This window comes from Oryctolagus cuniculus, chromosome 1 (genome assembly GCF_051225735.1).
Source record: "Oryctolagus cuniculus isolate XC-2025 breed Fujian yellow rabbit chromosome 1, ASM5122573v1, whole genome shotgun sequence".
NCBI lineage: Eukaryota > Metazoa > Chordata > Mammalia > Lagomorpha > Leporidae > Oryctolagus > Oryctolagus cuniculus.
This window is the reverse complement of record NC_142867.1, coordinates 103,608,912-103,632,549: the sequence shown is the minus strand read 5'-3', so window position 1 is coordinate 103,632,549 and position 23,638 is coordinate 103,608,912. Positions and strand designations below refer to the sequence as shown.

Here is a 23,638-nt window from a genome sequence, read left to right as displayed (position 1 = left end):
CCATACGGGATGCCGGCGCTGCAGGCAGAGGCTTAGCCTATTATGCCACAGCACCGGCCCTTCCTCTTTTTTTTTTTTTGACAGGCAGAGTGGACAGTGAGAGAGAGAGACAGAGAGAAAGGTCTTCCTTTGCCGTTGGTTCACCCTCCAATGGCCTTCGTGGCCGGCGCGCTGCGGCCGGCGCACCGCGCTGATCTGATGGCAGGAGCCAGGAGCCAGGTGCTTTTCCTGGTCTCCCATGGGGTGCAGGGCCCAAGCACCTGGGCCATCCTCCACTGCACTCCCTGGCCACAGCAGAGAGCTGGCCTGGAAGAGGGGCAACCAGGACAGAATCCGGCGCCCCAACCGGGACTAGAACCTGGTGTGCCGGCGCCGCTAGGTGGAGGATTAGCCTAGTGAGCCGCGGCGCCGGCCACCGGCCCTTCCTTAATTGCTTTATATCAGTATGGATTCTTGGTTTCCTTCATTATATCCTAGGAGTTGTAACCCATCACCATAATTATTTATTTTTATGCTCAAATCACTTCACATTGATCGATGTGGGCTACTCAAAGATAGTTTTTGTGTTTCATTGACGTATCCCCATCATGCTTGCATACTTTCTTGCTTTCTGGCATGAAAATATCTTCCAAGCTAATCTTGTATTTTCTCTGTTCCAGCCTTGGAATCAACTGTTTTCAAGGAGCCCTGGTTAATTTTAGTGGAGAGTAGCATTTAGCAGCCAAGGTCTGAGTACCAGCAACAGGATAAATGTATGCATACAGGTGCATGTGGTATGTGTATAGACACTCGTTGGAAACCAGGAGGTGACACTGATGTTTCTAATTTCAGTCTAACTCCACAGGGTCCATTCCAGTGTTCTCCTTTTCCATGTCTGTCACTGCCTTCCCTGACAGTGAGATGCCTGGCTCTCCCAGCTTTAGCATGCTCATTTATTTCACCCATCCCCCTGTATGCAGCCAGTCTCTCACTGCTGCTGCTGCCCCATCCTCTGGGCTGATGCCCTCCTCACTCACCCCGGCCACACCTGCACCGGCTCTCCCCTTCACAGACATCTCCTCCCCCTGCTCAGGCCTGACACCCCTCTCTGAGCTAACATGTTCCACCTTCCCCAACCCCTGCACGAAGCTGCCTTCCTTCCTCCGACTTTAGGACCCCAGTGTTAGGAGCAGAAGGGAAGGGAAGGAAGAGGGGAGAGAGAATAGGAAGAGCTGCGTGTAATTTTAAAAAGAAACCATATCAAGTTCTCTTCTACTCTCTCATGCTGTGATCAGTCTTTTCCCTACTGGGATGTTAGTTCTGAGAGATGGCACCTGTGTCTGTCTTACCTACCATTATATGCCTGACACTAGTGTAGTTCCTGACATAAAGTAGGTGTGCTTAAGACTTTTTAGGTAAGTGAGTGAATGAATAGCAATGAGCAAACAAAGAGACTTACAGCTATAAGTCAGCAAATATACAAAATCTACCATCCAGCTTATCCAGGCTTCAGCCTAAAATCTGCCTGTGGCCACATCTAGCATGGTGTGTAGTACCAGGTATTTTAGAAATGCCTGGTAATTAGACCCAAACATTTATCACATACTTACATGTCATCTGTCATGTGTGTCACAATGGGAAAAAGGCTTGGGAACTATGTTTTCAAATGATGAACAACCTTACTAAATTTCTAAAGGATACCACCTCAATGAATATGCTCAGTGTTCATTTTGGACACAGCACACACTATTTGGAGATTCGTTTAATATGTGAAGTGCAATTATTAGAGAGAGGAATGGAGTTGGTAAACTCAGGATAGTATAGCTAAGGAACAAAAAAGAAATTGAGTTATTAAAATATGGGTTAAGACCGGCTGTGTACAGACATGTACGAATAGGATCTGTGGGTTGTGGAGTACATAACACATTCTTGACAAAGGTAAGACACTGAAAATCGAAGAGTCCACTATGCTTATAATCTTACTCTCCTATGGATTAAGAGTGGATCCTCATTTTGTTTAGTAATGTAGCCAAAGTAAGTTGCTAACACAATGCATCAGTTTCTGTTGACTTGTCACTATGCATCCTTTCTAAGCAGTAGGAGTGCTTTTCAAACTCAGATTACTCAATTGCTTCCTCCACCCAGGGGAGTGTGTAAAACAGGTCCTGCAAACCTTTCAGCTGGAACATTTAGGCTGTTTTCCATCAATCTGAAAGCTGCATTGTTCACCCATTCCACAAATACTGATTACTATGCTGTCATAGGTTGCAGGAGGTACAGTGCCAAGGGGCAGATAGGATTCCTACCCGTGGAGGCCAGAGCTGTGGGATAGAGGGACAGAGTACAGAGCCAGGATGTCTGAAACAAAATGGGAACCAGTCCTTGCAACTCAGTGTTCACTATTTTTGCTGGAAACATTTTCATGCCACAGAACACACTCTCTGAGCCAGCAGAAATGATGTTTCTGTTACTCACCCAGTTGTCTGCCCCAGGAGGGCAGAGAATTGGGCACTGATTACATTCCATTGCATTCAGTACTGCACTGACCCAGCCTAGTTAACTCTGACTAGTTTGTGTTCCATATGTGAGGCCAAGTTGCTAAGTTATTGAAGAATGAGATGCATGAGCAAAAGTTAATAAGAATAAAAAATAATAAAATAATAAGATTATTTAGATGAGAGAGAGGTTGCTGGTGATTTAAGTAATGGCTTTCAGACCTTCTAAATGTACATAATTGGTGCAAGGCTAAGAAACTTTTCTCTGGGTCTGACACTAAAGGTATTTTAAATAGTCTGTTTCTTCAAACAAGACATAGGATTATTACCATTACTAGGAATATTGTTATTGCTGCTGTAAAACACAAACAGAGCAATGCACAGTATCAGGGCTGGGAGCACAAGTAAGCCTAGAATATTTCTAGTTTCTAAAGTATTTCCAAGTTGTATATTTCCAAGTTTGGATGTCAGGAATAAAGGTCCCTTGAGGCCACATGCAGAGGACGGGCTGTAGACAGAAACTGAGTAACATTCTGCTTTCTGCTTTTTTTTTTTTTAAACTTTATTCTTTGAAAAAAAAAAAAAGAAAAAAATATGAGAATCAGTGTTGTGCAGGCCAGCCTGGGGCTACCATACATGGGCTTTGAAAAGATGTGTAGTTTCATCTCTTTGGTATAAAGTGTGTGCTGCAGATCAGGGCAAGGAAAATGCATCTTTGAGACGCAATTTCCAAGCTCCAAAGTCACACACTTATCCCTGCCAGCTAAGGGACAGTGATGATCAGCTGCCACTCATCAAGACTCTCCTAGGTGCTGGGCTTTGGGCAGGTGCTTCCTCACAAGACTGAGCGAGGTGAGAGGCTGGGATAAAGGATTCAGCCCGAACTCGGGCTACTGGGGGTCACATGCTGATCTGAGCATTTTCATAGACCTTCTGAATATTTTCCTCATAGAAAATAGGAGCATTTTGTTTCTTATTTCTTTCTCATTCTTGAAAGTTCTTTTCTTTTTTTTCCCCATGCATCCTAATACCCGTATATGTCATTTTCCACCCATCCAGACTCCTTGCTCCTCCCCATTCTGTCCGGGGAGAACTCATAAATGTCATTAGTCACAAATCCACTCTCTACACTCGCCAGAGTCATGAACCCGCTTTCTGATGGGTTCACAGCCATGTTGTCATAGTCACAAGACACATCATCAGGAGTGGCTTCTCCGGAACACACCCGGAATGAAATATTCTTCAGGTCTGGCCGGGTCTCAGCTAAGTCGGCTTCACTTTGTTTTCTGATGACGTTGTAGACCTCTAGGTCTGGGCTGTTCTCCTGGTGAGGAGCGGGCCACATGGTGCGGTGTTCCTTGGTGTTAGGTTCTGGCTGCTCCCGTTTTCTAGGAGGAAAGAAAATCATGGCTGAATATCTGAGACCAGGCCACTGTGAGTATCCCTGTGCTTTCTGTGCAGGCAGGAGGAAGTGACCCTGGCAGGCATACATACAGGCATAACATACAGGCCAGGGCACTGGGGTAGGGGAACAAAACAGGGAAGTATTATGTTCTGACGCATTGTGTATCTCTCACTCACTGCTGCCAGACTGTAGGACAGGAGTTATTAACTTGGGGCCCCTGAAATTTTCAGAGGACCCGTGGATAGAGCTGAATGCTTGGGGTAGACTTTAGGTGCAGCAGTTAAGCAACCACTTGGGATGCGTGCATCCCATATCAGAGTGTCTGGGATTAATTCCCAACTCTGTTCTCCTTTCCAGCTTCCTGCTAATGCACATCCTGGGAAGCACCAGCGATGGCTCAAGTACTTCGGTCCCTGCAATTCACATGGGAGACCCTGGTTGAGTTCTAGGATTCTGGCTTTGGCCTGGCCCAACTGGGGCTATTTGCAGGCATGTGGGGAGTCATTCAGCAGATGGGAGATCTCTTTGTCTCTCTGCCTTTCAAACAAACAAGCAAACACAAAGGAACTAGATGCACAAACAATCACATCTTAAAAACTCATCTCTAGGCCGGCACCATGGCTCACTAGGCTAATCCTCTGCTTGCGGCGCTGGCACACTGGGTTCTAGTCCCGGTTGGGGCGCCAGATCCTGTCCTGGTTGCTCCTCTTCCAGTCCAGCTCTCTGCTGTGGCCTGGGAAGGCAGTGGAGGATGGCCCAAGTGCTTGGGCCCTACACCCGCATGGGAGACCAGGAGGAAGCACCTTGTTCTTGGCTTCAGATCGGAGCAGCATGCCAGCCGTAGTGGCCATTTGCAGGGTGAACCAACGGAAAAAGGAAGACCTTTCTCTCTCTGTCTCTCTCTCTGTCTAACTCTGCCTGTCAAAAATAAATAAATAAATAAATAAAACCTCATCTCTAAGTGAAATTTATTGCAGCCTTCCATTATGAACAGAGGTAATAGACCAGAGTAAATGAATAATATCTTGATTACCAACAGAAATCATAGATGTTTTCATTTTGCTTCACAGCTATAGATGTCTTCAAATATTATATGAATATTGTATGCTTGACTCTATTTCTTTTTCTTTTTTTTTGAAGATTTTATTGATTTATTTGAGAGGTAGAGTTACAGACAGTGAGAGGGAGAAACAGAGAGAAAGATCTTCCGTCCATTAGTTCACTTCCCAGATGGCCGCAACAGCCAGAGCTGTGCCGATCCGAAGCCAGGAGTCAGGGCTTACTCCCGGTCTCCCATGTGGGTGCAGTGGCCCAAGGACTTGGGCCATCTTCTACTGCTTTCCCAGGCCACGGCAGAGAGCTGGATTAGAAAAGGAGCACCTGGGACTAGAACCGGCGCCCATATGGGATGCTGGCGCCACAGGCAGAGGATTAACCTACTGCCCCATAGTGCTGGCCCCTCTATTTTAAATTATAATTATACCTACCACTAAATGAAGAAGCATTAACAGAAAACATGTATTACTTTATTGCTTTCTCATTTTTGTAAATATTTTTCTCAACTATTACAATAGAATTATGTCCTTTGCAATCAAATGTATGCTATTTTATGCATTTAAAAATATTGGAGGGCTGGGACTTTGGAAGGCAGGTTAAGCCTCTGCCTGTTGTGCTGGCATCCCATAAAGGGGCTGGTTCAAGTCCCAGATACTCCACTTCTGATCCAGCTCCCTGCTAATGGCCTAGGAAAGCAGTGGAAGATGGCCCAGGTGCATGGGCCCCTACACCCATATGGGAGACCCGGAAGAAGATCCTGGCTCCTGGCTTCAGATCGGCCCAGCTCCAGCTGTTGCAGCCATTTGGGGAGTGAATCAGTGGATAGATACCTCTCTCTCTGTAAATCTGTCTCTCAAATAAATCAATAAATCTTTTATATATATATAGTTTTTGGAAGGAGTCTATAGGCTTCACCAGACTGCTACAGCAGACTGTGGCACAAAAGCAGGTTAAAAATACTTGGGATGGACAAATCTCCACTTTACAATCACAATTCCAAAATTGCAGTAAGGAGCTAGAGTAAGGAAGGGAAATCAAGAACCAACTGCAGAATAAGCAGCTGGAAAATGTATCTGAAATTTTTACAACTATACTGTGAGTAACCTGGTTTCACCCTTCTAGTAATTGTAATTTTAGAGTCAAAGGAAATAACTAATAAAAATGATCATAATAGCCAACATTTTTGAGTGCTTAGCTCATTTTTTCAGTGCTTACAACATTTTTGAGTGCCTGCACTGCATCTATTCACTGATTTAATCCCTATAATAATTCTATAAAGAGGTTTATTATTAAATGAAATAGATTATACATTGGGATCTTACTAATTCATCTCTACTGGTCATCAAAAAGAGGCAATTCTCAAATAGAACCTTAGTTTTCCTGCTGTAAAATGGGAATCCTAGCTTTCTTCCATGCATGCTATGATGATGAGTAACGAGAGGAAACAGAAAAGAGCTCTGAGAACCTAGAGGTTGTCTAGGCTGCACAGTACAGCTGTTTTGTAGCAACCTACAGCTGTGTATTCAGCTAAAAGAAAAGTCAATGAAAAGGATCTTGGCTCTCTCAATTTGAATTAAGTGGTTTAGTGTCAGATGTTTCTAGAATGATTTGGAATGGTCCTTTTTCGATATGACTCCCTGTTTACTCCTTCATTCACTGAACGTTTGCAGAGTGAGGGTCTACTCATGGGTACTGAAAGGGTGAATAACATGGTTTCTCCCTTCAAGTTGTTTAAGGCCTTCCATACATCCACGGAATAAATACGAGATTATTATATAGTCATAGCTAAGCACAAACGCTTGGTCTTTCTGAATACCCGGTGCCCATCAGAGAATTTACACTCACGTCTGCAATGGTGATTGTCCTAATGCTGCCTGTGCTTTTAATGCAGCGAACAGGGCAATGTCCCAATCTCAGCTTGCAGAAGACATAAAGGTTTAGGTAAGGAAGGTTTTACTTGCCTCCTTCTACAGATCCAAACCCAACATACAACTGTGGTGACCACAAGGAGAAGGAGGAGGGGAACGCTGGGGATTAGGACATAGGCAAGATTCAAGGCAGCTTCTGGAAATAAAAAAGCGCATTGTCAGAATGGATGATTTCTCTCTGTGTGTGTGATGTACACATGCTTCAAAACAGGCTTTAGAAGGCATAATCAACAGAGTACCCCAAAGAGCACATTCCTAGCGGGAAACAGACACACAGTAATGAGTTAGCAAGAGTCCACTGACCCAAAGATTCTCCACCATCCAGATATTGCTTTTTTTTTTTTATTCTATAAGACTGCAAACCTGGCAACCATCAAAAACCAGCTACAAACATCACTGTAATAACAATGAGCAGCAGAAATGCCAGCCACCTTCACCTAGAACTTTTTATGTTGCTCAAGGCATTTTCCCACATTGTATGTGCTGTATAGTAAAGAATTTTACTAGCCTTTGTCCCTGATTCCTGGGAGGCAGGCTCTAAGTCTTTGGAATTTACTTGGGGGAAGTAGGGGTGACTTATGAGTTTCTCAGTCCATATCAGTCTTTATTGTAAGATGTCTCAGGATGAGGGCTGGTCATATCTAAACATGTGATGATGTAATTATAGGAGAAGAGAGGAGCTTGGAGCCAGGTGACAGCAGCCTGCCTTTGGAGATTGAATTCTATCACATGGCCAATGAACAACTCAGTCCTCCATAGGAAATGAAACCCTAATGAAACCTCTGGACATTGAAGCTCAGTAGGGCTTCCTGGCTGATAAACACATTGGTGTGCCAGGAGGATGATGATGCATCTGGATTCCATTAGGACAGGACACACAAGCTCCCCACCTGGAGACCTAGCCCTATGTGTCTCTTCATCTGGCTGTTCCTGATTCGTATCGTGCATAATGTAGATACAACTATAATGTTTTCCTGGGATCTGTGAGTTGTTCTAGTGAATGATCAAAACCGAGGGGGGAGGGGGTAGTGGGCACCCTTGGATTTGTAGCCAGTTGATCAGAAGTGTGAGTTTCCTGACACCCCCACCCCAACTTGTGTCTGATGCCTGAAGTGGGGGCATTCTTGTTATGAACTGTGCCCGTAAGCTATGGACTTTGTGCTAACTCCACTGGCTCATGTCAGAATTCAACTGTGGTATTATAAAACTCTATTACACTTCACGGTCACAGTAATGCCCTCAGCTAGTAAGGAAAATATTTCTTCTATTATGCAAATGGTGAACTTAAAGCATAGAGAAGTTAAGTGGTTTTTAAAAGTTACCCAATGACCAGAATCCAGATTTTCTTTTGGAAGTCAGGGCAAGAGTGAGGTTAAGATCCATTAGCACCTGGTTTATCACTGCATTTTCTTTGACCTTTTGTGATCTTCACTTTTAAATGTTTCTGTCCATTTCCTCTGTTTCACAGAAGAATATTAATCATGGATGTTATGTATTATGGCTTGGGTCCTTCTGGTCTTGTTTCTCTTTACATCTGCTCTCTCAGCCCCACCTCTCTTCACCCCACCTTTTGACTCCCTGGTTCTGTCTTCATTTTCTGTCTCGTGTAATCTCAGCTGTCTTGGGATAACTCCCTTTGCATATTTCACTGGTGAAACCTAACTTTTCAGATGATTTTTGCAAAGTCGCAGTTGCCCTATATAGTTCCAGTTGCAAGTAGCCATGGGAGAGAACAAAGTAGGGAATGTAACCATGGGTTATTTGTGATCGAGGGAGTCTCATTATCTGTTTCTCCCAGGTGTGTGTGCTGTACATACCTTTACTTTCTTTAAATGTTTCTTTGGCATCTTCTTTCTGCGCTTCTTCTGGAAGTATGGGCGTAGCTGGCTCTGTTGCTGCACCTGGAGAGACACATGAACTTGAGAACTTGTAGAAGGGCATCATAATCCAGGTGTTCTCCAAGGTCCCATCATGTTCAAATTGGGATGCCACTAAGCAGTAGCAATTTGACCAGTGCCATTTATAAAAAAAAAAAAAAAAAGCAAGGGGTGGAATTTCCTGCCTTAGAGGTTTAGTTGCTTACCTGCTGAGGATCAGGGCCAAAGTCATTAATAAGCAGATGGCACTGATGTGCATAAAGCACTGAAGTGCCAAGAAGAACAGCCAATGGCTCACTTCTGGAGTCATCAATAATCAGTGTGTCTCATTAGATTAAATCATTCCCTTCATGTTGTCATTAGTAACAAGTAACATCCCAAACTGAACTTTCAACAGTTGCTTTTCAGTTTTGAGAGAAAGAGACAATACTAGAGATTGAGATAGTGAACTGGTTGCCATGGCTAGGTGTGGCATATGCTGGTCCAAACTGTCTGGGCTAACATTAGCGGCCTTTCTGTTGAATAATCTGGTCTAAAGGACATGTGGTTCTAACCTATTAAGAAAAGCTATGGAAAAGCCCAAATTAACCCATATTTCAAATGACAGGCTTACCTCCCAGCCTTGTAGAAGGAGGTGTTGGTTTCTCTATGGTAGAAGAAAACAAAAATGAAAATAATAACTATATAATTTTCATGCCATCTGAATGAAATGAACTACAGCATGGTGTCTTTTTATTTGCTTGTTCAGTCATTCAATAAACTTAATTTATTGTTACTAGATACCAGGAACTAGGTTAGTATGTCAAAAGAATGACTTTTGCACAAAGGCTAGCTTTCCCCCAACTTTACTTTCATGCTTTTTTCTTTTTAAAAAAGTATTTTAAAACTTTTAAGCATGAGAATGTTCATATACGCACAAAAGTAGAAAGACTGGCATAATATGTGCCATCATACAGCTTCAACTCCTATTAAAGTAAAGCTAATCTAGTTTTAACAAAAATCTCTATTCCTTCCCCACTACACTGCCAGCCTGCATTCTTTTTTTAAAGCAACCACAGGCATTTTATTAGTTCATGTAGGGGATGTTTTAGCCAGAAACTAATCTCCAAGTAGTAGAAGTGGTTGAGGAGCTGAGTAGATTACTGGCCAGCCCTGAGACTATCTCAGCAAAGTCAAGGTGAAATGTTTTTGCTTTTGACTGAAAGTGCATCCACCTCTTGTATCGGCAGTGAGTCTGTTATGCTAACCAGATGCTCTGGGGTTCATAGGGACAGGCTTTTTAAGGGCAAGATTTTAGAAATCTAAGGCGAGGTTTATCCTATTCAAACTTTCCTTTAGAAAAGACAGAAACTTTTAATCATCTTATCATAAGTCTGTGTGTCTCAAATACAAAGCCATTCATTTATTAAAATCAAAAAGCACACAGCACTTACATGGAAACTATTTTAAGAGTTGTACATTAATGAAATCAATCCTGATAGCAGTCTCATGAGGTAGTCTTATTATTATGTTTTTTTTAAAATATGAGGAAATCACAATATAGGGTGATTCAGTAATTTGCACAAATCTCACAGGTAATAAGTAAATGAACTAGGATTTCAACCAAATAAATTCAAATGAAAATTAAAATAGAAAGGAGACATAACTGCATGAGGTAGCGGAGATACAATAGCAAATTAAATAATCTCTGCCCTCTAAGGAGTTTATATTCTACAGGATGGCCATAAAATCTGGAAGTACAGGAGAATATTAAATAACATTAATGTTGTGATATTCCATTGGAATACACAGTATATTCAGTGATAACTGCATAATCTATTCATATTGTCACCCCCTGTGGTTCAGTCCATGGTGCAAAACTGCAGTCAACATGGCCCATCAATGCAGCATTTCTTTGATCCCTTACACGTATCTGTGAGACGTCTGAGTTCTCTGAATATGCCTATGCCTTTTGCATACTACAGAAGTAATCAAGGGTTTAGACTGGCCAGCATGTGACTGACTCTGTGTGGTCATGTTCTCACATTTAGTTATAGAAACTCCCATTCACCAATCTCTTGATGGGATGTTATGCTATCTTGTGGAAACCACATGAGTGCCTGGCACCATGGCTCAATAGGCTAATCCTCTGCCTGCGGCGCCAGCACACAGGGTTCTAGTCCCAGTCAGGGCGCCGGATTCTGTCCTGGTTGCCCCTCTTCCAGGCCAGCTCTCTGCTGTGGCCCGGGAGTGCAGTGGAGGATGGTCCAAGTGCTTGGGCCCTGCACCCCATGGGAGACCAGGGAAAGCACCTGGCTCCTGGCTCCTGCCTTCGGATCAGCGCGGTGCGCTGGCTGCGGCGGCCATAGGAGGGTGAACCAACAGCAAAGGAAGACCTTTCTCTCTGTCTCTCTCTCTCTCTCACTGTCCACTCTGCCTGTCAAAAAAAAAAAAAAAAAAAAAGAAACCACATGAGTGATCATCTCGTAGCCCATTAAGTGGTTCAACATATATGTTTCCTGGCTTCATGTCAACCAGGTAGTGAAGTGGGCAAACTCGTCACCAGGCAGTTAAGGTACACTGTGTGGAGGTGATCTGATTCTCTGAGGAGGAATGCCTAATCTAATTTTGAAGGGTCCTGGAAGACTTTTCAGAGGAAGTTATTTTTTTAACTTCTTATTTTGAATTGATTTCAGATTTATGAAAATTTGCAAAAATGGTTCAAAGAATTCTCATTATCCTTTACCTTATCATTTCACCACATTGCATTTACTTACTTATTTTGCCTCTGTATCAATTTATCCTATGCCTTAAAAAATTTTTAACGTTGAATTGTCAACTTATTTGAAAGGCAGAGACAGACTGACAGACACACAGATTCCATTCACTGGTTCGCTCCCTAGATATCCACAACAGCTAGGAGCCCTGTATGCCAGGCCAAAGCCTGGAGCCCAGAACTCAGTCTGGGTTTCTCCTGTGGATGTCAGGGGCCTAACTACTTGAGCCATCACCTGCTGCCTCCTTGGGTGTGCATTAGCAGGAAGCTAGAATTGGAAGCAGAGTGAGGACTTGAACTCAGATACTCTGATGTGGGATGTGAGCATTCCAAGCAGTGTCTTAAAATGCTGTGCCAGATGCCTGCCCCATCTCTGTGTCTGTGTACGTACACACATGCACACACACACACAGAGACACATGTAACTGTCTGTATATATACACACATACACCATTTTTTCCTGGAGAATAACTTGAAGATATAGTATCCCTTTACTCCTAAAGACTTCATTCTGTGTTTAAATGTGGGGTGGGGTGGGGGAGCTGGTGTATGGCATAGCAAGTTAAGCTGATGCTTGTGACGCCAGAATCCCATACCAGAGTGCTGGTTTGAGTCTATGCTGCTTTGCTTCAAATACAGCTCCCTGCTAATGGCCTGGGAAGGCAGCAGAAGGTGGCTCAAGTACTTGGGAGGACCAAGGACATGGGAGAACTGGATGGATTTCCAGGCTCCTGACTCCGACCTGACCCAGGCCTGGCTTTTGCTGCCATTTGAGAAATCACCCAGAAAAAGGAAGATTGTCTTTCTCTGTCACTCGCTGTCTCTCTCTTGCTCTGCCTTTCAAATGAATGAATGAATGAATGAATCTTGAAAAGGAAGAGGCTATTCTCTTACATAACCACAGTACAATGGCAAAAACCAAGAAATCAACATTGAAGTAATATTATGTAATCCACAAACCTTACTCAAGTTCTGACAATTGTCCTAATAATGTCCTTCATAGAAAATCATCATCATCATTGTCACTGTCACCACCACCACTACCATCATCATCAACATGGTCCAGGAGCCAATCCAGGATCACCTGTTGCAGTTGGTTGTTAGGAGAGAAGGTGATGTTTAACCTGAACCTGAAGGATGAGAATAAGTTGACTGGGAAAGAGGTGAGGGTGTTCCAAGCACAGGAAATTAAGAGCTCTCAAGGAACTGCATTAAGTGCAATGGTATTGGAATATGTTGAGGAGGAAGAGTTAAAAGTGGTGAGAATTGAGGCCGGAGATGCAGGCAAGGTCTGGTCATGCTTAGCTTTTGTTGGCATGCTAAGGTGAACTTTTCCTGAGGATGGCTGGCCACATGGAGGCAAGATGTTAGCTTTTTCCCCCTCCATGTGCACACTTTCCTCTGTTGGATCCATTCTCTTTCCTCTGTGCCCTGGGAAGCCAATTTTTATGGCCTGTTTCATTGGAACTCACTGGTCCTTTGTTTCTGATTAGACCAAAGAGAAGTAAAGGCAGGAGATCAGAGGGTAGGAGGAGAGAGAGATTACAATATCTATTCCCCAGGCCCCCTTCCTACATCAGCAGGGTTTGAGAGGTGCATTCTGTGGTTACAGCTCTCGTTGGACGGGCTCTCCTCCAAGACCCTTAGCCTTCTCTGGGTTCTTCTGAAACCACCCCCCACTTTGTTCCTTTAGGTCAAGGGGTGCTAACAGCAATATCAAAATTACTGAACAATGTCATTTCTGCTTTAAAAGGCACCAAAGGTTAAAAAATAAAAGGATGTTAAGGCAAATTTCAAAACCTTACATTTAGAAATGTTAAATAAGTGGAGAAATTTGAATCATGGTGCAATGATTAAAAGCGATAGAAAGCCAGTTTGTCACAAGTGTTTTGCTTTTATTGCCCTAAGAAAAGTACCTGATAAGCAGTCTAGATTTTTGCGGTCTCCCTGCCTGTGGCATATGGTGGGGAGAGCCAGGTCATTGGAGAGAAGAATTCATCAGAGGAAAAACATCTTTTAACAACAAAAATTTCCTACAGTACATAGTCCAATTCAAACAGCATTAAACTGGCAGGGTTATTTAGCCCCAACTAGATATAACTAACAAGTCACTCTATTCCTCTCAGGAAAGAATGCAGAATTTGGGCCAAACAGTTGGCTTTTGGGGAGGTGAGAAACTTCAGAGACAGATCAAAAACCAGTTCAAGTTTAAATCTAAGTCAGTTCCAATGGAAGAATCTGGGAAACATCAGCAGAGGGAGACGATGGGCTTGCAGCCAATTCAAAAATCTTATAGATCTGGCAGCAAATACAACTGGAATTGGTAAGGCATACACAAGGGTGGTCTGGGGAGTTTAAACCTGATCATCAAAGTGCCTGCTGTCTTGCCCAATGCCAGAGAAATTGGTGTACTTTATCAGCTACTTCTGCGGGTCATTGTTGTGTCTCCTTCATGCCACAGTAAACAATCTCACATGATCGTTGGCCTTGTAGGAGCAATGGCTAGCTTATTCCAAGCTCCTACAGCCAACCTCACATGTGGAAAGAATAAGACTTTGGAGAGGGCTTTAAGCCTGGAGAGGACTTTTTATTTCCTGGAGTTTTCAGAAGTCTTGCTTTATCACACGTAAATCAGACTCTTTTTTTCTAGCCCTTCTCTTAGCATCTGATAATCTTCCCTTTGCTAGATAATCCTAGATGGGGAAATGTCATGACATCTTCCCCTTACAAGAATTCCCAAAGTTTAACACTGTTGGCACTTGCAAGAAGCTTTCTCAGAGATCACATAACAAATTCTTGGTACTAGCAACTGCTTGTGAAATGAGAGAGGAGGTTGAGAATGTAGCCACGTCACTTGGGAGAGGATTTATTACCATCAGAATATTTGCAAATGAAATTGTTCTTCATGTTGCACCGGTCATCATTCCACTGGAACATGTAGGGACCCCCGATGCCAGCAGGTGCCGATGGCTGATGGTACATAACCACACAGACCTCGCTGCCGCAGGAAGGCTCGTCCACGTACCAGTTCCTGTAGGTGATGAATCAACAACAGAGGCAACCGGAGAAGGATGCTGTGTTAATATGTTTTCTGTTACTACAGCAAGGTATTGAAGGTGGGAACTTTAGAAAGAAAAGAGGTTTGGAGGCTGAAAGCCCAGGTGGCCCTTCTGTTTGGCCGTGGTAAAGGCCTTATGGCGCATGGCATCACTATGGCAGAAGCTCATGTGGAGAGATCACATGGTGAGACAGAAAGCCCGAATGACTTCAGGGCCAGGCCGCACTTTTTATAACAGCACAAAGTTCATGGGAAACTAATGGGGATCTGCAAGAAGTACATTAGTCTCTTTCAGGGACAGCACCTCCAGTGACCAGTGACCTAATCACATTCCAGTAGGCCCCACATCTTAAAGGTTCCATCACCTCACCATCACCACACTTGGGGACCAAGATTCTAACACATGAATCTTTAAGGATACACTTAAATCATATGCAATCCATGTCCAAACTTTGGGGTAGTGGATATCCCAAGACTACAAAGCCTTTGTTTTCTCCTCAAATTCCACTGAGCCTTAAACATACAATTCTGCTTCAGGACACAATACAGAGAGGGAGGGAATAAACAGAACCATATGCTTTGTTATATGGCTATCACAGTCAATCATCTGACATGTGCCACAACCCCTTAGCAAGGATGGAATTCCACATGATGGCTGCAAAGTAATGAGAAGAACAAGCAGCTGGCAGGGCTAGTCTGGGAGATCTTATTTCTTTTTTACTTTTGGATAATTGAGTTTTGTTTCTTATTTAGATGTCAGATGCACCGAGAAGAGGCATGGCTTATCGCATCCAGAGCCTGGCCTGCTCCCGTCTCCCCAGCTTTTCTACAGCCACAACTGCCTTCCTAGTCCTGGGATGTAGGTGGGAAGAGCAAGCATCTGAGCAAGACTTTCCAAAGTACAGAAGCCAGCAAAGCAGGTGAGGGATGGGTATAAGAGTAGGAGGGCCTTTTGGTCTTTTTCCATTTTTAAATTGTTTCCACTTGATAAAGCTGATGATGAAGCCCTCAGCCTCCACTGTCAGATGTGTGATCTTTATCTCCCTACCTCTGAAGGGATGCATTAGCAGCCTTAGCTCTACTACATGGTGGCTCTTAGAATTAAATGGTGCTGCTATCCAGTTAGATATGTAGGTGTCAAATTAAAGCCTTGGATCCCATGGAGAATTTTAATCTGCAAGCACCCATCCCATGTGTCGACACTGGGTTGGGCTTTGTAGTCTGTCTGGTTACCTGACTGAGTTGTTGCCCTCTGGGGCCAGATCTTACCCTGAAGCTCAGATCTTTGAGCTGCACACTGCTGCTCAGAGCCCCGCCTCCAGAAAGAGACAGTCAAGAGACAGGTCTCCTGGTGGCACCACAATATGGCTCTGCTTGAGTCTTATGTTACTATGCAACAAAGAAGATTCTTTGTTGCACCCAGTGAGGGTTTTCCTGTAAAACAGCTGAGCTTGCAGTACACACTCCTTGGACACTACCTGGACAGCTGGGAACCCAGGTGGGGGCTGGGTTCTGCACCACATTACTGCCTCCAGACCATTTTCCAACCCCATTGGGCCCACTACCCTGCTGTGCCTTGTTCCCCTCCCTAGCAGCCTTATAGCTTTATGCTAGTTCTTCTCGTAGCCAGGTGGAATATTATGCCTGGTGCATGATTCTGGACCGGAGCCAGTATTCCTCCACAGAACTTGCTGGGAGGGGTGAGCCAGGTTCCCAGGAATAAGGACCAGCAACACCATGACAAGTGCATGTGGTAATGACTTCCTATTCTCCCAGAGAGACCTGTGGGCATTTACTCAAGTAATAACACACTGAGGAAGTGGGGACTATCCAAATAGTATAAGGACTGTCAAACACAGGGTGCAAGTTGACATTGATGTTCAGGCTTGAAGTATCAAAGCCACCCATTAGAGTGGGAGCATACTGGGGCCAGGTGTTAAGTAGAGGTCTGGCTAAGGACCAGCTCACAGTGAAACCAAGGCAGTGCTCGTTCCCCAGTCCCCAAATATTTGAGCTGAATAAACACTCTTGGTGGTTGGGACATACCTAATCTCAGAAGAGTGGACCTAGAATCTATTTATTATAATATAGAAGAAGTATACCCAAGACTAAAGGGCACTGTATGAGCAAGACCAATGGGCACTGTATGAGCAGGCAGAGCAGACTTCTATCACTGTTGTACCAGAGCCTCTCCCTTAGCTCATAGCTATTTTTGTCTGAGAGAATCCCTTATAGATGGCTGACAGAGGCAGCCTGAGCCTGGCTCGTGGATAGGTCAGCTAAGTATGGGAACACAAACCAAAATGGACAGAAGCTGCATTGCAGCTGCACTGAGGTCCCACTCAGAAGTAGCCTTGAAAGATAGTGGTAAGGTCAGAGCTTTGGTTGTTGCATCACTACAGCTGGTTAATCTGGTTAACTGCTCTGTATGGGAAGAGAAGTTATCAGAGATTAGAATATATAAACACTCAGGGGTAGGGCAAATAGCATGGCAACAGATGAGCAGCTTAAACAGAGAAAGACTAAAAGATGGGGACTGGGAGGTCTTGGATAAATGGGAACAGATGTATGGGAGTGGTCATAACGTAGGATAATCTTTTTATCATAGATTAAAGCCCACCACGAAGCATTTACTCTGGAAGAGACACTAACCATCAGGTGATGCTGGTGAGCCATTAGCAGCCACCACAGTCCTGGCAGCCAAGATGGAGGCTATGTACAGATGCAACAGATTGGCTCCCACTGATCTAACTACCACTGACCTAAGCAGGCTGATCTCACTACTGCTGAAGCCGATGTCCAGCCTCCCAGCAGCAGAGACCACTGCTGAGTCTCTTGGGCAGCACCACACTTGAGGAGACCAACCTGGCATCCACTGGGCCCCTGAAAGGGACAGTGATTCATTTCAACAGGAATAGCATACAATCTGAGTGTGGATTTGTCTTTCCGGGATCAGGGGCTTAGTCAGCAGCACTCCTAACGGCATACCCGCTATTTAATCTACCAGAACAGGAGCCCAAATAACATCTCATAAAACAGAGGGAACTACTTTATAGCAAAGGAGGGGTGAGAGTAGGTCCCTGGCCATGGGATGGACTAGTCACATCATGTACTGCATCATCCTGAAGCTGCCAGCAGACAGAGTGATAGAACAGCTTGTTGAAAACAGTGGAAGCATCATCTTAGAGGCATTGCTTTTCAGGGCCAGGGCATTAGCCTGCATGATGCGCTATGCACCTTAAGTCAATGATGTATACGGTCCCATGTCTCCAAGCGTAGAATACATGATTCTGGGGGCCAAGAAGAGGAAAAAGGAGTAGACCTGTTTGGCACCACTAGTAAAGAATTTGTGCTTACTATTCTTGCAACGCTGGGCTCTGGGAAATTCGAGGCTTTGGTTCGCAAAGGGAAATACCTCTACCAGAAGACACAGCAAGAGTTTTATGTAACTATGAGTTAGGGGTATATTTGGACATGTTGGGATCCTTGTGTACAGAGGCCAGCCTCCAAGAAGAGAAGTCACCGTCTTGGCAGGAGATGACTGGCACTAATCCTCAAGGGAGGAAGGTCTGCTGTTCTAAATTATGAGCAGGGAGAAGGTGCCCAGGTTACCTACTTGGGCACCTCTTGCTGTACTTACTTGTCCAACTTAATGGTCAATGGAAAAATACATTAACTCTAGCCTGAGACGTACAGGTGACTAGGGCTTTAGACTCTTCAGAAATGAGGGTATGGGCCATGTCACAAGGCTGATGACACCAGCAGAGGGTTAGGGAACCTGGGCTGAATAGAGAGCAGGGAGGTCAGCTGCACAGATGGGAAGCAGTCATCGTACTAAGCTTCCTTTGTTTTCCCCAGGCTTAGAGGCCCATGAGAATCCTGGAGAAGCGGCTCCCAGGATTTATTTGAAGAGGTGGATTTGGTCAGCACAATGGGTAGATTGTAATAGATACAACATGCTACCTTAAACACAACAGGTAAAAAATGTTTTAATCTGAATTCTTTTGATTGAAGTGAGTTTAGACCTTTTTTTCCCATTTGATTGTTAGATATTCTCTTACGTGAACTGTGCTCAGATCTTTTGTCTTTATATTTTGGGGTCTCAGTGTCTTATTGTATTACATACATACCTTATTACAAGAAGATATTGTTAACTCTGTGTTAGAATTGTTACAAGCATTTTCTCAGTCTTATGTCTGTCTTACGATTTTGATGTTTTAACTTTTGTCCATGTCACTGTATTTTTTACGGAAGGATGATGGCAGCGTCATGATGCCAGGCTGGGATGTGAGTTAATCTTGATTCTGTGGGTTTAGGAGGGTCGACAGACACTTTCTGATGTCCCCACACTTGGCCAATCTATAGACTTAGATCTTGCTTGGGTTCCTTGCTCATTTTCCTAATTCCCTATGTCTGGAGTCCCATCTTAAGTCTCACCCTCAAGGACCTAATGAGGTTCTAGTCCAAAAGACCAGATGGCCAGAAACACTGAATTCAAGCACAGTGGGCTGTTGAAACAGTGCCACGGCCAGCGCCATGGCTCAATAGGCTAATCCTCCGCCTATGGCGTCGGCACCCTGGGTTCTAGTCCAGGTCGTGGCACCGGATTCTGTCCCGGTTGCTCCTCTTCCAGTCCAGCTCTCTGCTATGGCCCTGGAGTGCAGTGGAGGATGGCCTAAGTGCTTGGGCCCTGCACCCCATGGGAGACCAGGAGAAGCACCTGGCTCCTGGCTTTGGATCAGCGGGGTGTGCCGGCCACAGCGGCCATTGGGGGGTGAACCAATGGAAAAAGGAAGACCTTTCTCTCTGTCTCTCTCTCTCACTGTCCACTCTGCCTTTCAAAAAAAAAAAAAAAAGAAAGAAAGAAACAGTGCCACCCAAACAGAGCTCTGGGACCTCTGTTGGACCCGGAGCAGGGCTGAGTTCACTGCTCCACCAGCGCTGTGGTTCGTGCCTGCTCTGCTGCTTTCACAGGGCTCTGCCTGGCTGAGGCTTCTCCTCCTCACTGATCTAGCCTGGATCTGGCCTGCTGCTTTTTTTCAGCGCTGTCAGGGTCCCACACTTACCTAAATTTTGATGAGCTGCCATCAGTCCAAGAATAAAGGTCTTGGCAGGCTGTTCTGTTGTTTTGTTTCTCTTCCTGCCTCCTGAGTCCAATCCAGAAATCACCATCAGATGCCAAGAGGTTTTCAATGAACTTTTCTATCAGTCTCTGTTCATCTTCAGACTCGATGCTGACCAGCTGGCCGCTATCCCTCCTGCAGGCTTCTTTAGCTTCCTCAAAGTTCAGTCTTCGAGAAGCATCATGGAAGTAAATGACTTTATAACAAGGCCTCTGTGTCCCTCCCCGGCACACCAACTGTCCTAGAGAAAAAAAGAAACCAACTTGTTTCTGTGTATACAAAGTATACCAGGGCAGGGGTGCCTGTACATATCTGATTGAGGCTATACCTGGGCAGGAATTCTGATTACTCATCAGTAGACTGCTATCATGTCAGTTAGGGTTCCCAGAGCAAATTAGCACCTCTTCCAGCATGAAGAGGCAGTAATTTTTTTTTAACTTTTATTTAATGAATATAAATTTCCAAAGTATAGCTTATGGATTACAATGGCTCCCCCCCATAACTTCACTCCCACCCGCAACCCTCCCCTCTTCCGCTCTCTCTCCCCTTCCATTCACATCAAGATTCATTTTCAATTAGAAGAGGCAGTCATTTAAACTCTGAGGCCCATATCATGTAGGGACACCATGTTTTGTTGTTCCATTACAGATTCTTGAGAAAGCAGACATTTTTGACTGTCCCTTAAAAGAGAAGTAGATAAAGATTTATGGATGCACTTCAAAGCACACGAATAGCATGCCATCAGGGAGTCTCAGGGACAGTGTGGCTTAAAGTGAGTATCCGTTCAGTGGTTCCTTCGGGTAGGAGAGGCGTTCTGAAGTCTGGGGTGGGCTGCCCTATCCTGGAACCCCATGTCTACACAGGAGGACTGAGAATTCAGTCTGTCTCTGGAGCAGGCAGAAGCAAAGTGCATCAGATGCACGGGGTTTCTGCTTGTGAAGTCTCTTGACCTAAAGACAACATCTCTGTTTGTGGAACACTTACTATGTGCCATGAACTAGGGTAAGGATTTTATATTTACATATGTACTTTATCTGGTTTAATCTTCATTACAATCCCAGGATGTAGCTGATTATGCTCCATTTTACAGATGAGAAAACTGAGGCTTAGAGAAATTAAGGAATTTGGCTGAAGATAAACCGCTATCAGCAGCATCACCTGAGCCAGAACCCATAATAAAGGCATGCTAGTATACACCTGAAGCCCCACTCAACCCCAGGCTTACATTGCACTGGGAGCCCACGTAATGTGTCTCATTTAACTGACACTCCAAGAGCCAAAGTCCATCCCAGACAAATGGTTGGGATTCCACTGCAGAGTGATTAAGAAGTCATCCAGAGCTGGCGCCGCGGCTCAATGGGCTAATCCTCCGCCTAGCGGCGCCAGCACACCGGGTTCTAGTCCCGGTCGGGGCGCCGGATTCTGTCCCCGTTGCCCCTCTTTCAGGCCAGCTCTCTGCTGTAGCCCGGGAAGGCAATGGAGGATGGCCCAAGTGCTTGGGCCCTGCACCCCATGGGAGACCAGGAGAAGCACCTGGCTCCTGCCTTTGGATCAGCGTGGTGCAGTGGCCACACTGCACCGGCCGAGGCGGCCATTGGAGGGTGAATCAACAGCAAAGGAAGACCTTTCTCTCTGTCTCCCTCTCTCACTGTCCACTCTGCCTGTCAAAGAAAAAAAAAAAAAAGTCGTCATCCAGTACATGCTGCCCCAGCTTGTGTCTGGGTGATTGAAGCCCTTTCTGTAACTGTAACATGAGTGTCATTACTCCTGAGTGCCCACTCTGTGGCTGTTGCTGTGCGAGGTGCTGGGATTACAGAAACAAATGCCCATTTCTATCCCACAGGAACTCACAGCCTATGCTTCTGAGTCCAAAGGTACAAAGCAAAAACCACCTTTCAACAGGGGAGTTGTCCCCTGCAAGGAGAGAACCAAAATGTGGGCTGTGGGTGTGGATTGATGCCACAGGGGAAGGGTAAAGGATTTTGATGTGGGAACCTCTTCCCACACCTTCTGGAATATTCCAACTTTCCTAACTTGGTTTGTACCTTTGTAGGGAGCCAGACAGCTTTCATTATTCCCAGTATTGTCCAGAATACTGGGCAATAGGCCAGATAGCTAAGTGCATTGGTGACACTACATGGGGAAGAGGACATACAGATGACCTAGAGAGCTCTTTATTTTCTATTTCTCTCATCACTTTTAGAACAATGTTCTCCAGGAGCAACAAGTGATAGGAGTTTTGCATCTTCTCCCTTTTCCTTTCATTCTTTGGCTGTTGCTGCCAAACAGAGAAACTCTAACTGGACTGGCCCAGCAGCAAATCAGGAGAGCTCAAAGAGGGGACATTCTCACCAGGGAGGTGTGCCCGAGAGGCTGTGGCTGTGGCCTCCTCCTGGGGAGGAGGCTGGGCCAGCCAAGCTCCTGTGATTCCTTAAAGTTGGCGCCAAATCAGACAGCAAAGGAGAGGCAAAGGAGCCCCCAAGCCCAGCAGCAACCAAGCAGCCAGAGCAACAGAAGCTGCAGCTGAATTTACGGGTGCCTCCACTTTTCTAAGCCTAACACCTTGTTAAGAGTTTCCAGCGTGGCCACACATGCCAGGTCTGTGGCTGAGTGACAAACCAGAGCTGGAAGCAGGCCCGAGGGCCCATCTGGTTCCCCTGCCTTCAGGAAGTGTCTGTCTTCTGACTCGCAGGAAGGGGAAAGGCGGAAAGACCTCTGTCAGCCACCATCCCCGCCCCCCACCCCACCCCGACCAACTGCGGAGCCCATGCAGCCCAAGCAATTTCATTCCCTTCGCTTTTGCTGCTCTGTTCCCCATCCCCGTCCGGAAACAACTTCAGCTCCGCAAGCGGGGATACCCGAGTGGAGGAGGTTCTTCCTCTCCTCTCTCCATCTGTCGGAGCCCGCAAAGCAGAGAGGTTACGGCAATGCTCCCTCTGACATGCAGAACAACTGGAAAAGGCAAGAAACCAGAGCACTCTACCTCCTCTGGGGTCCATGTCCGAGGCTGCAGTGACACGACAGGAGGAAGGAAGCACACAGAGTCATTCCCTGGAGTCAGCGGGGCTCGGGCCGCGCTAACTCCGCTGCTTTCCGGATCTCTAAGCGCTCTCGTGTCAGGCGCTGGTTCCAGCTGCGCCCCCCTCGCCCCACCCCAGAAGAGAACCGGGGTAGCAGAGAGGGTTCCCACCGCACCAGAGTCCCTACCTTGCCCCTGCGGCTTCGTCCCCGAGTAGGCGGTAGATGTGGGGGCCAGATGGTGAGCCTGCTCCGCGTGGGGGTCCCCAGGCTACCGTGCCCCGCTTAGTGGAGTGGACCCCGGGGCACCCACGGATGCAGGTTTGCCCATGCCCCACTCAGCCTGTGTCCTCCGACCCACCCGGGTAAGCCTGATCGAGGAACGGATTTTTAGGGTTACAGGATGCGCAGGGAACTGAGCGGCCGCGGGAAACCGTCTGGTTCCAGACGGGGGCCGATTGTTCCCTGGACCTGGGGACTCCGCGGGATGCAAGAGTGGGGCTGGGGGCGCCCGCTCCAACCCTACAGCACAGGGCCAGGGAAGAAGCTTGGCGGCTTCGAAGCTGGTCGACAGCAGAGCCCGGAAGGCACCAGCCCCCTCCGCCGCGCGCGCACTCACCGCTCAGCAGGCGCCCAGGGGCGCCTCTCGGACCCGCCAGCAGCACGGTTAGTAGCACGGCCTGCAACGCCGCCTCAGGCTGCATGGCCCGTTTCGGGTGCGCCCTCCGACAGCCGGGCGCTAAGACTGTGCAGCGGCCGGACCCGCGGCGGCGTGCGCAACTGCAGCGGCATCTCCCGAGGACCGACGGACTGGGCGCCCGGAGGAGGCGGGGAGAACCGCAGAGTCCGGCGGGCGCCCCTCCGCCCCCTGGGACGTCACTGCGGAGAGGGCAGCCCCGCCGGCTGGCCCGCCCCCGACGTCCTCCTCCAGCACTGGGCGCCAG

At 46.1% G+C, this 23,638-nt stretch overlaps 1 protein-coding gene across 8 annotated transcripts; it reads right to left on the bottom strand.

Moving 5' to 3' along the window:
- Positions 1-3,438: 3,438 nt before the first annotated feature.
- LAYN (layilin) lies at positions 3,439-23,638 on the bottom strand. 8 transcript variants are annotated; one of them, XM_002708467.6, is made up of 8 exons: positions 23,314-23,590; positions 22,660-22,683; positions 19,620-19,917; positions 14,369-14,526; positions 9,354-9,386; positions 8,681-8,764; positions 6,897-6,999; positions 3,439-3,862 (listed from the first exon to the last, which is right to left on the bottom strand). In XM_002708467.6, the coding sequence occupies exons 1-8, from the start codon at positions 23,396-23,398 to the stop codon at positions 3,499-3,501; spliced, it is 1,149 nt and encodes a 382-aa protein (XP_002708513.2). In that variant the 5' UTR covers positions 23,399-23,590; the 3' UTR covers positions 3,439-3,498. The 8 variants fall into 8 exon arrangements, with proteins under 8 accessions (XP_002708513.2, XP_008259820.2, XP_089189815.1 ...); XM_008261598.5 differs by lacking the exon at positions 22,660-22,683 and having other exon boundaries at positions 23,314-23,566; XM_089333689.1 differs by lacking the exon at positions 6,897-6,999 and having other exon boundaries at positions 23,314-23,548.

Bases quoted from the DNA above. Each gene is read 5' to 3' on its own strand.
- LAYN (XM_002708467.6), bottom strand. From the start codon at position 23,398: ATGCAGCCTGAGGCGGCGTTGCAGGCCGTGCTACTAACCGTGCTGCTG. The intron at 19,918-22,659 runs GTAGAGTGCTCT...TTTTTTCTCTAG, and splicing joins GGACATGGACCCCAGAGGAG to GACAGTTGGTGTGCCGGGGA. The intron at 7,000-8,680 runs GTATGTACAGCA...TTTTATTTCCAG, and splicing joins AACATTTAAAGAAAGTAAAG to AAGCTGCCTTGAATCTTGCC.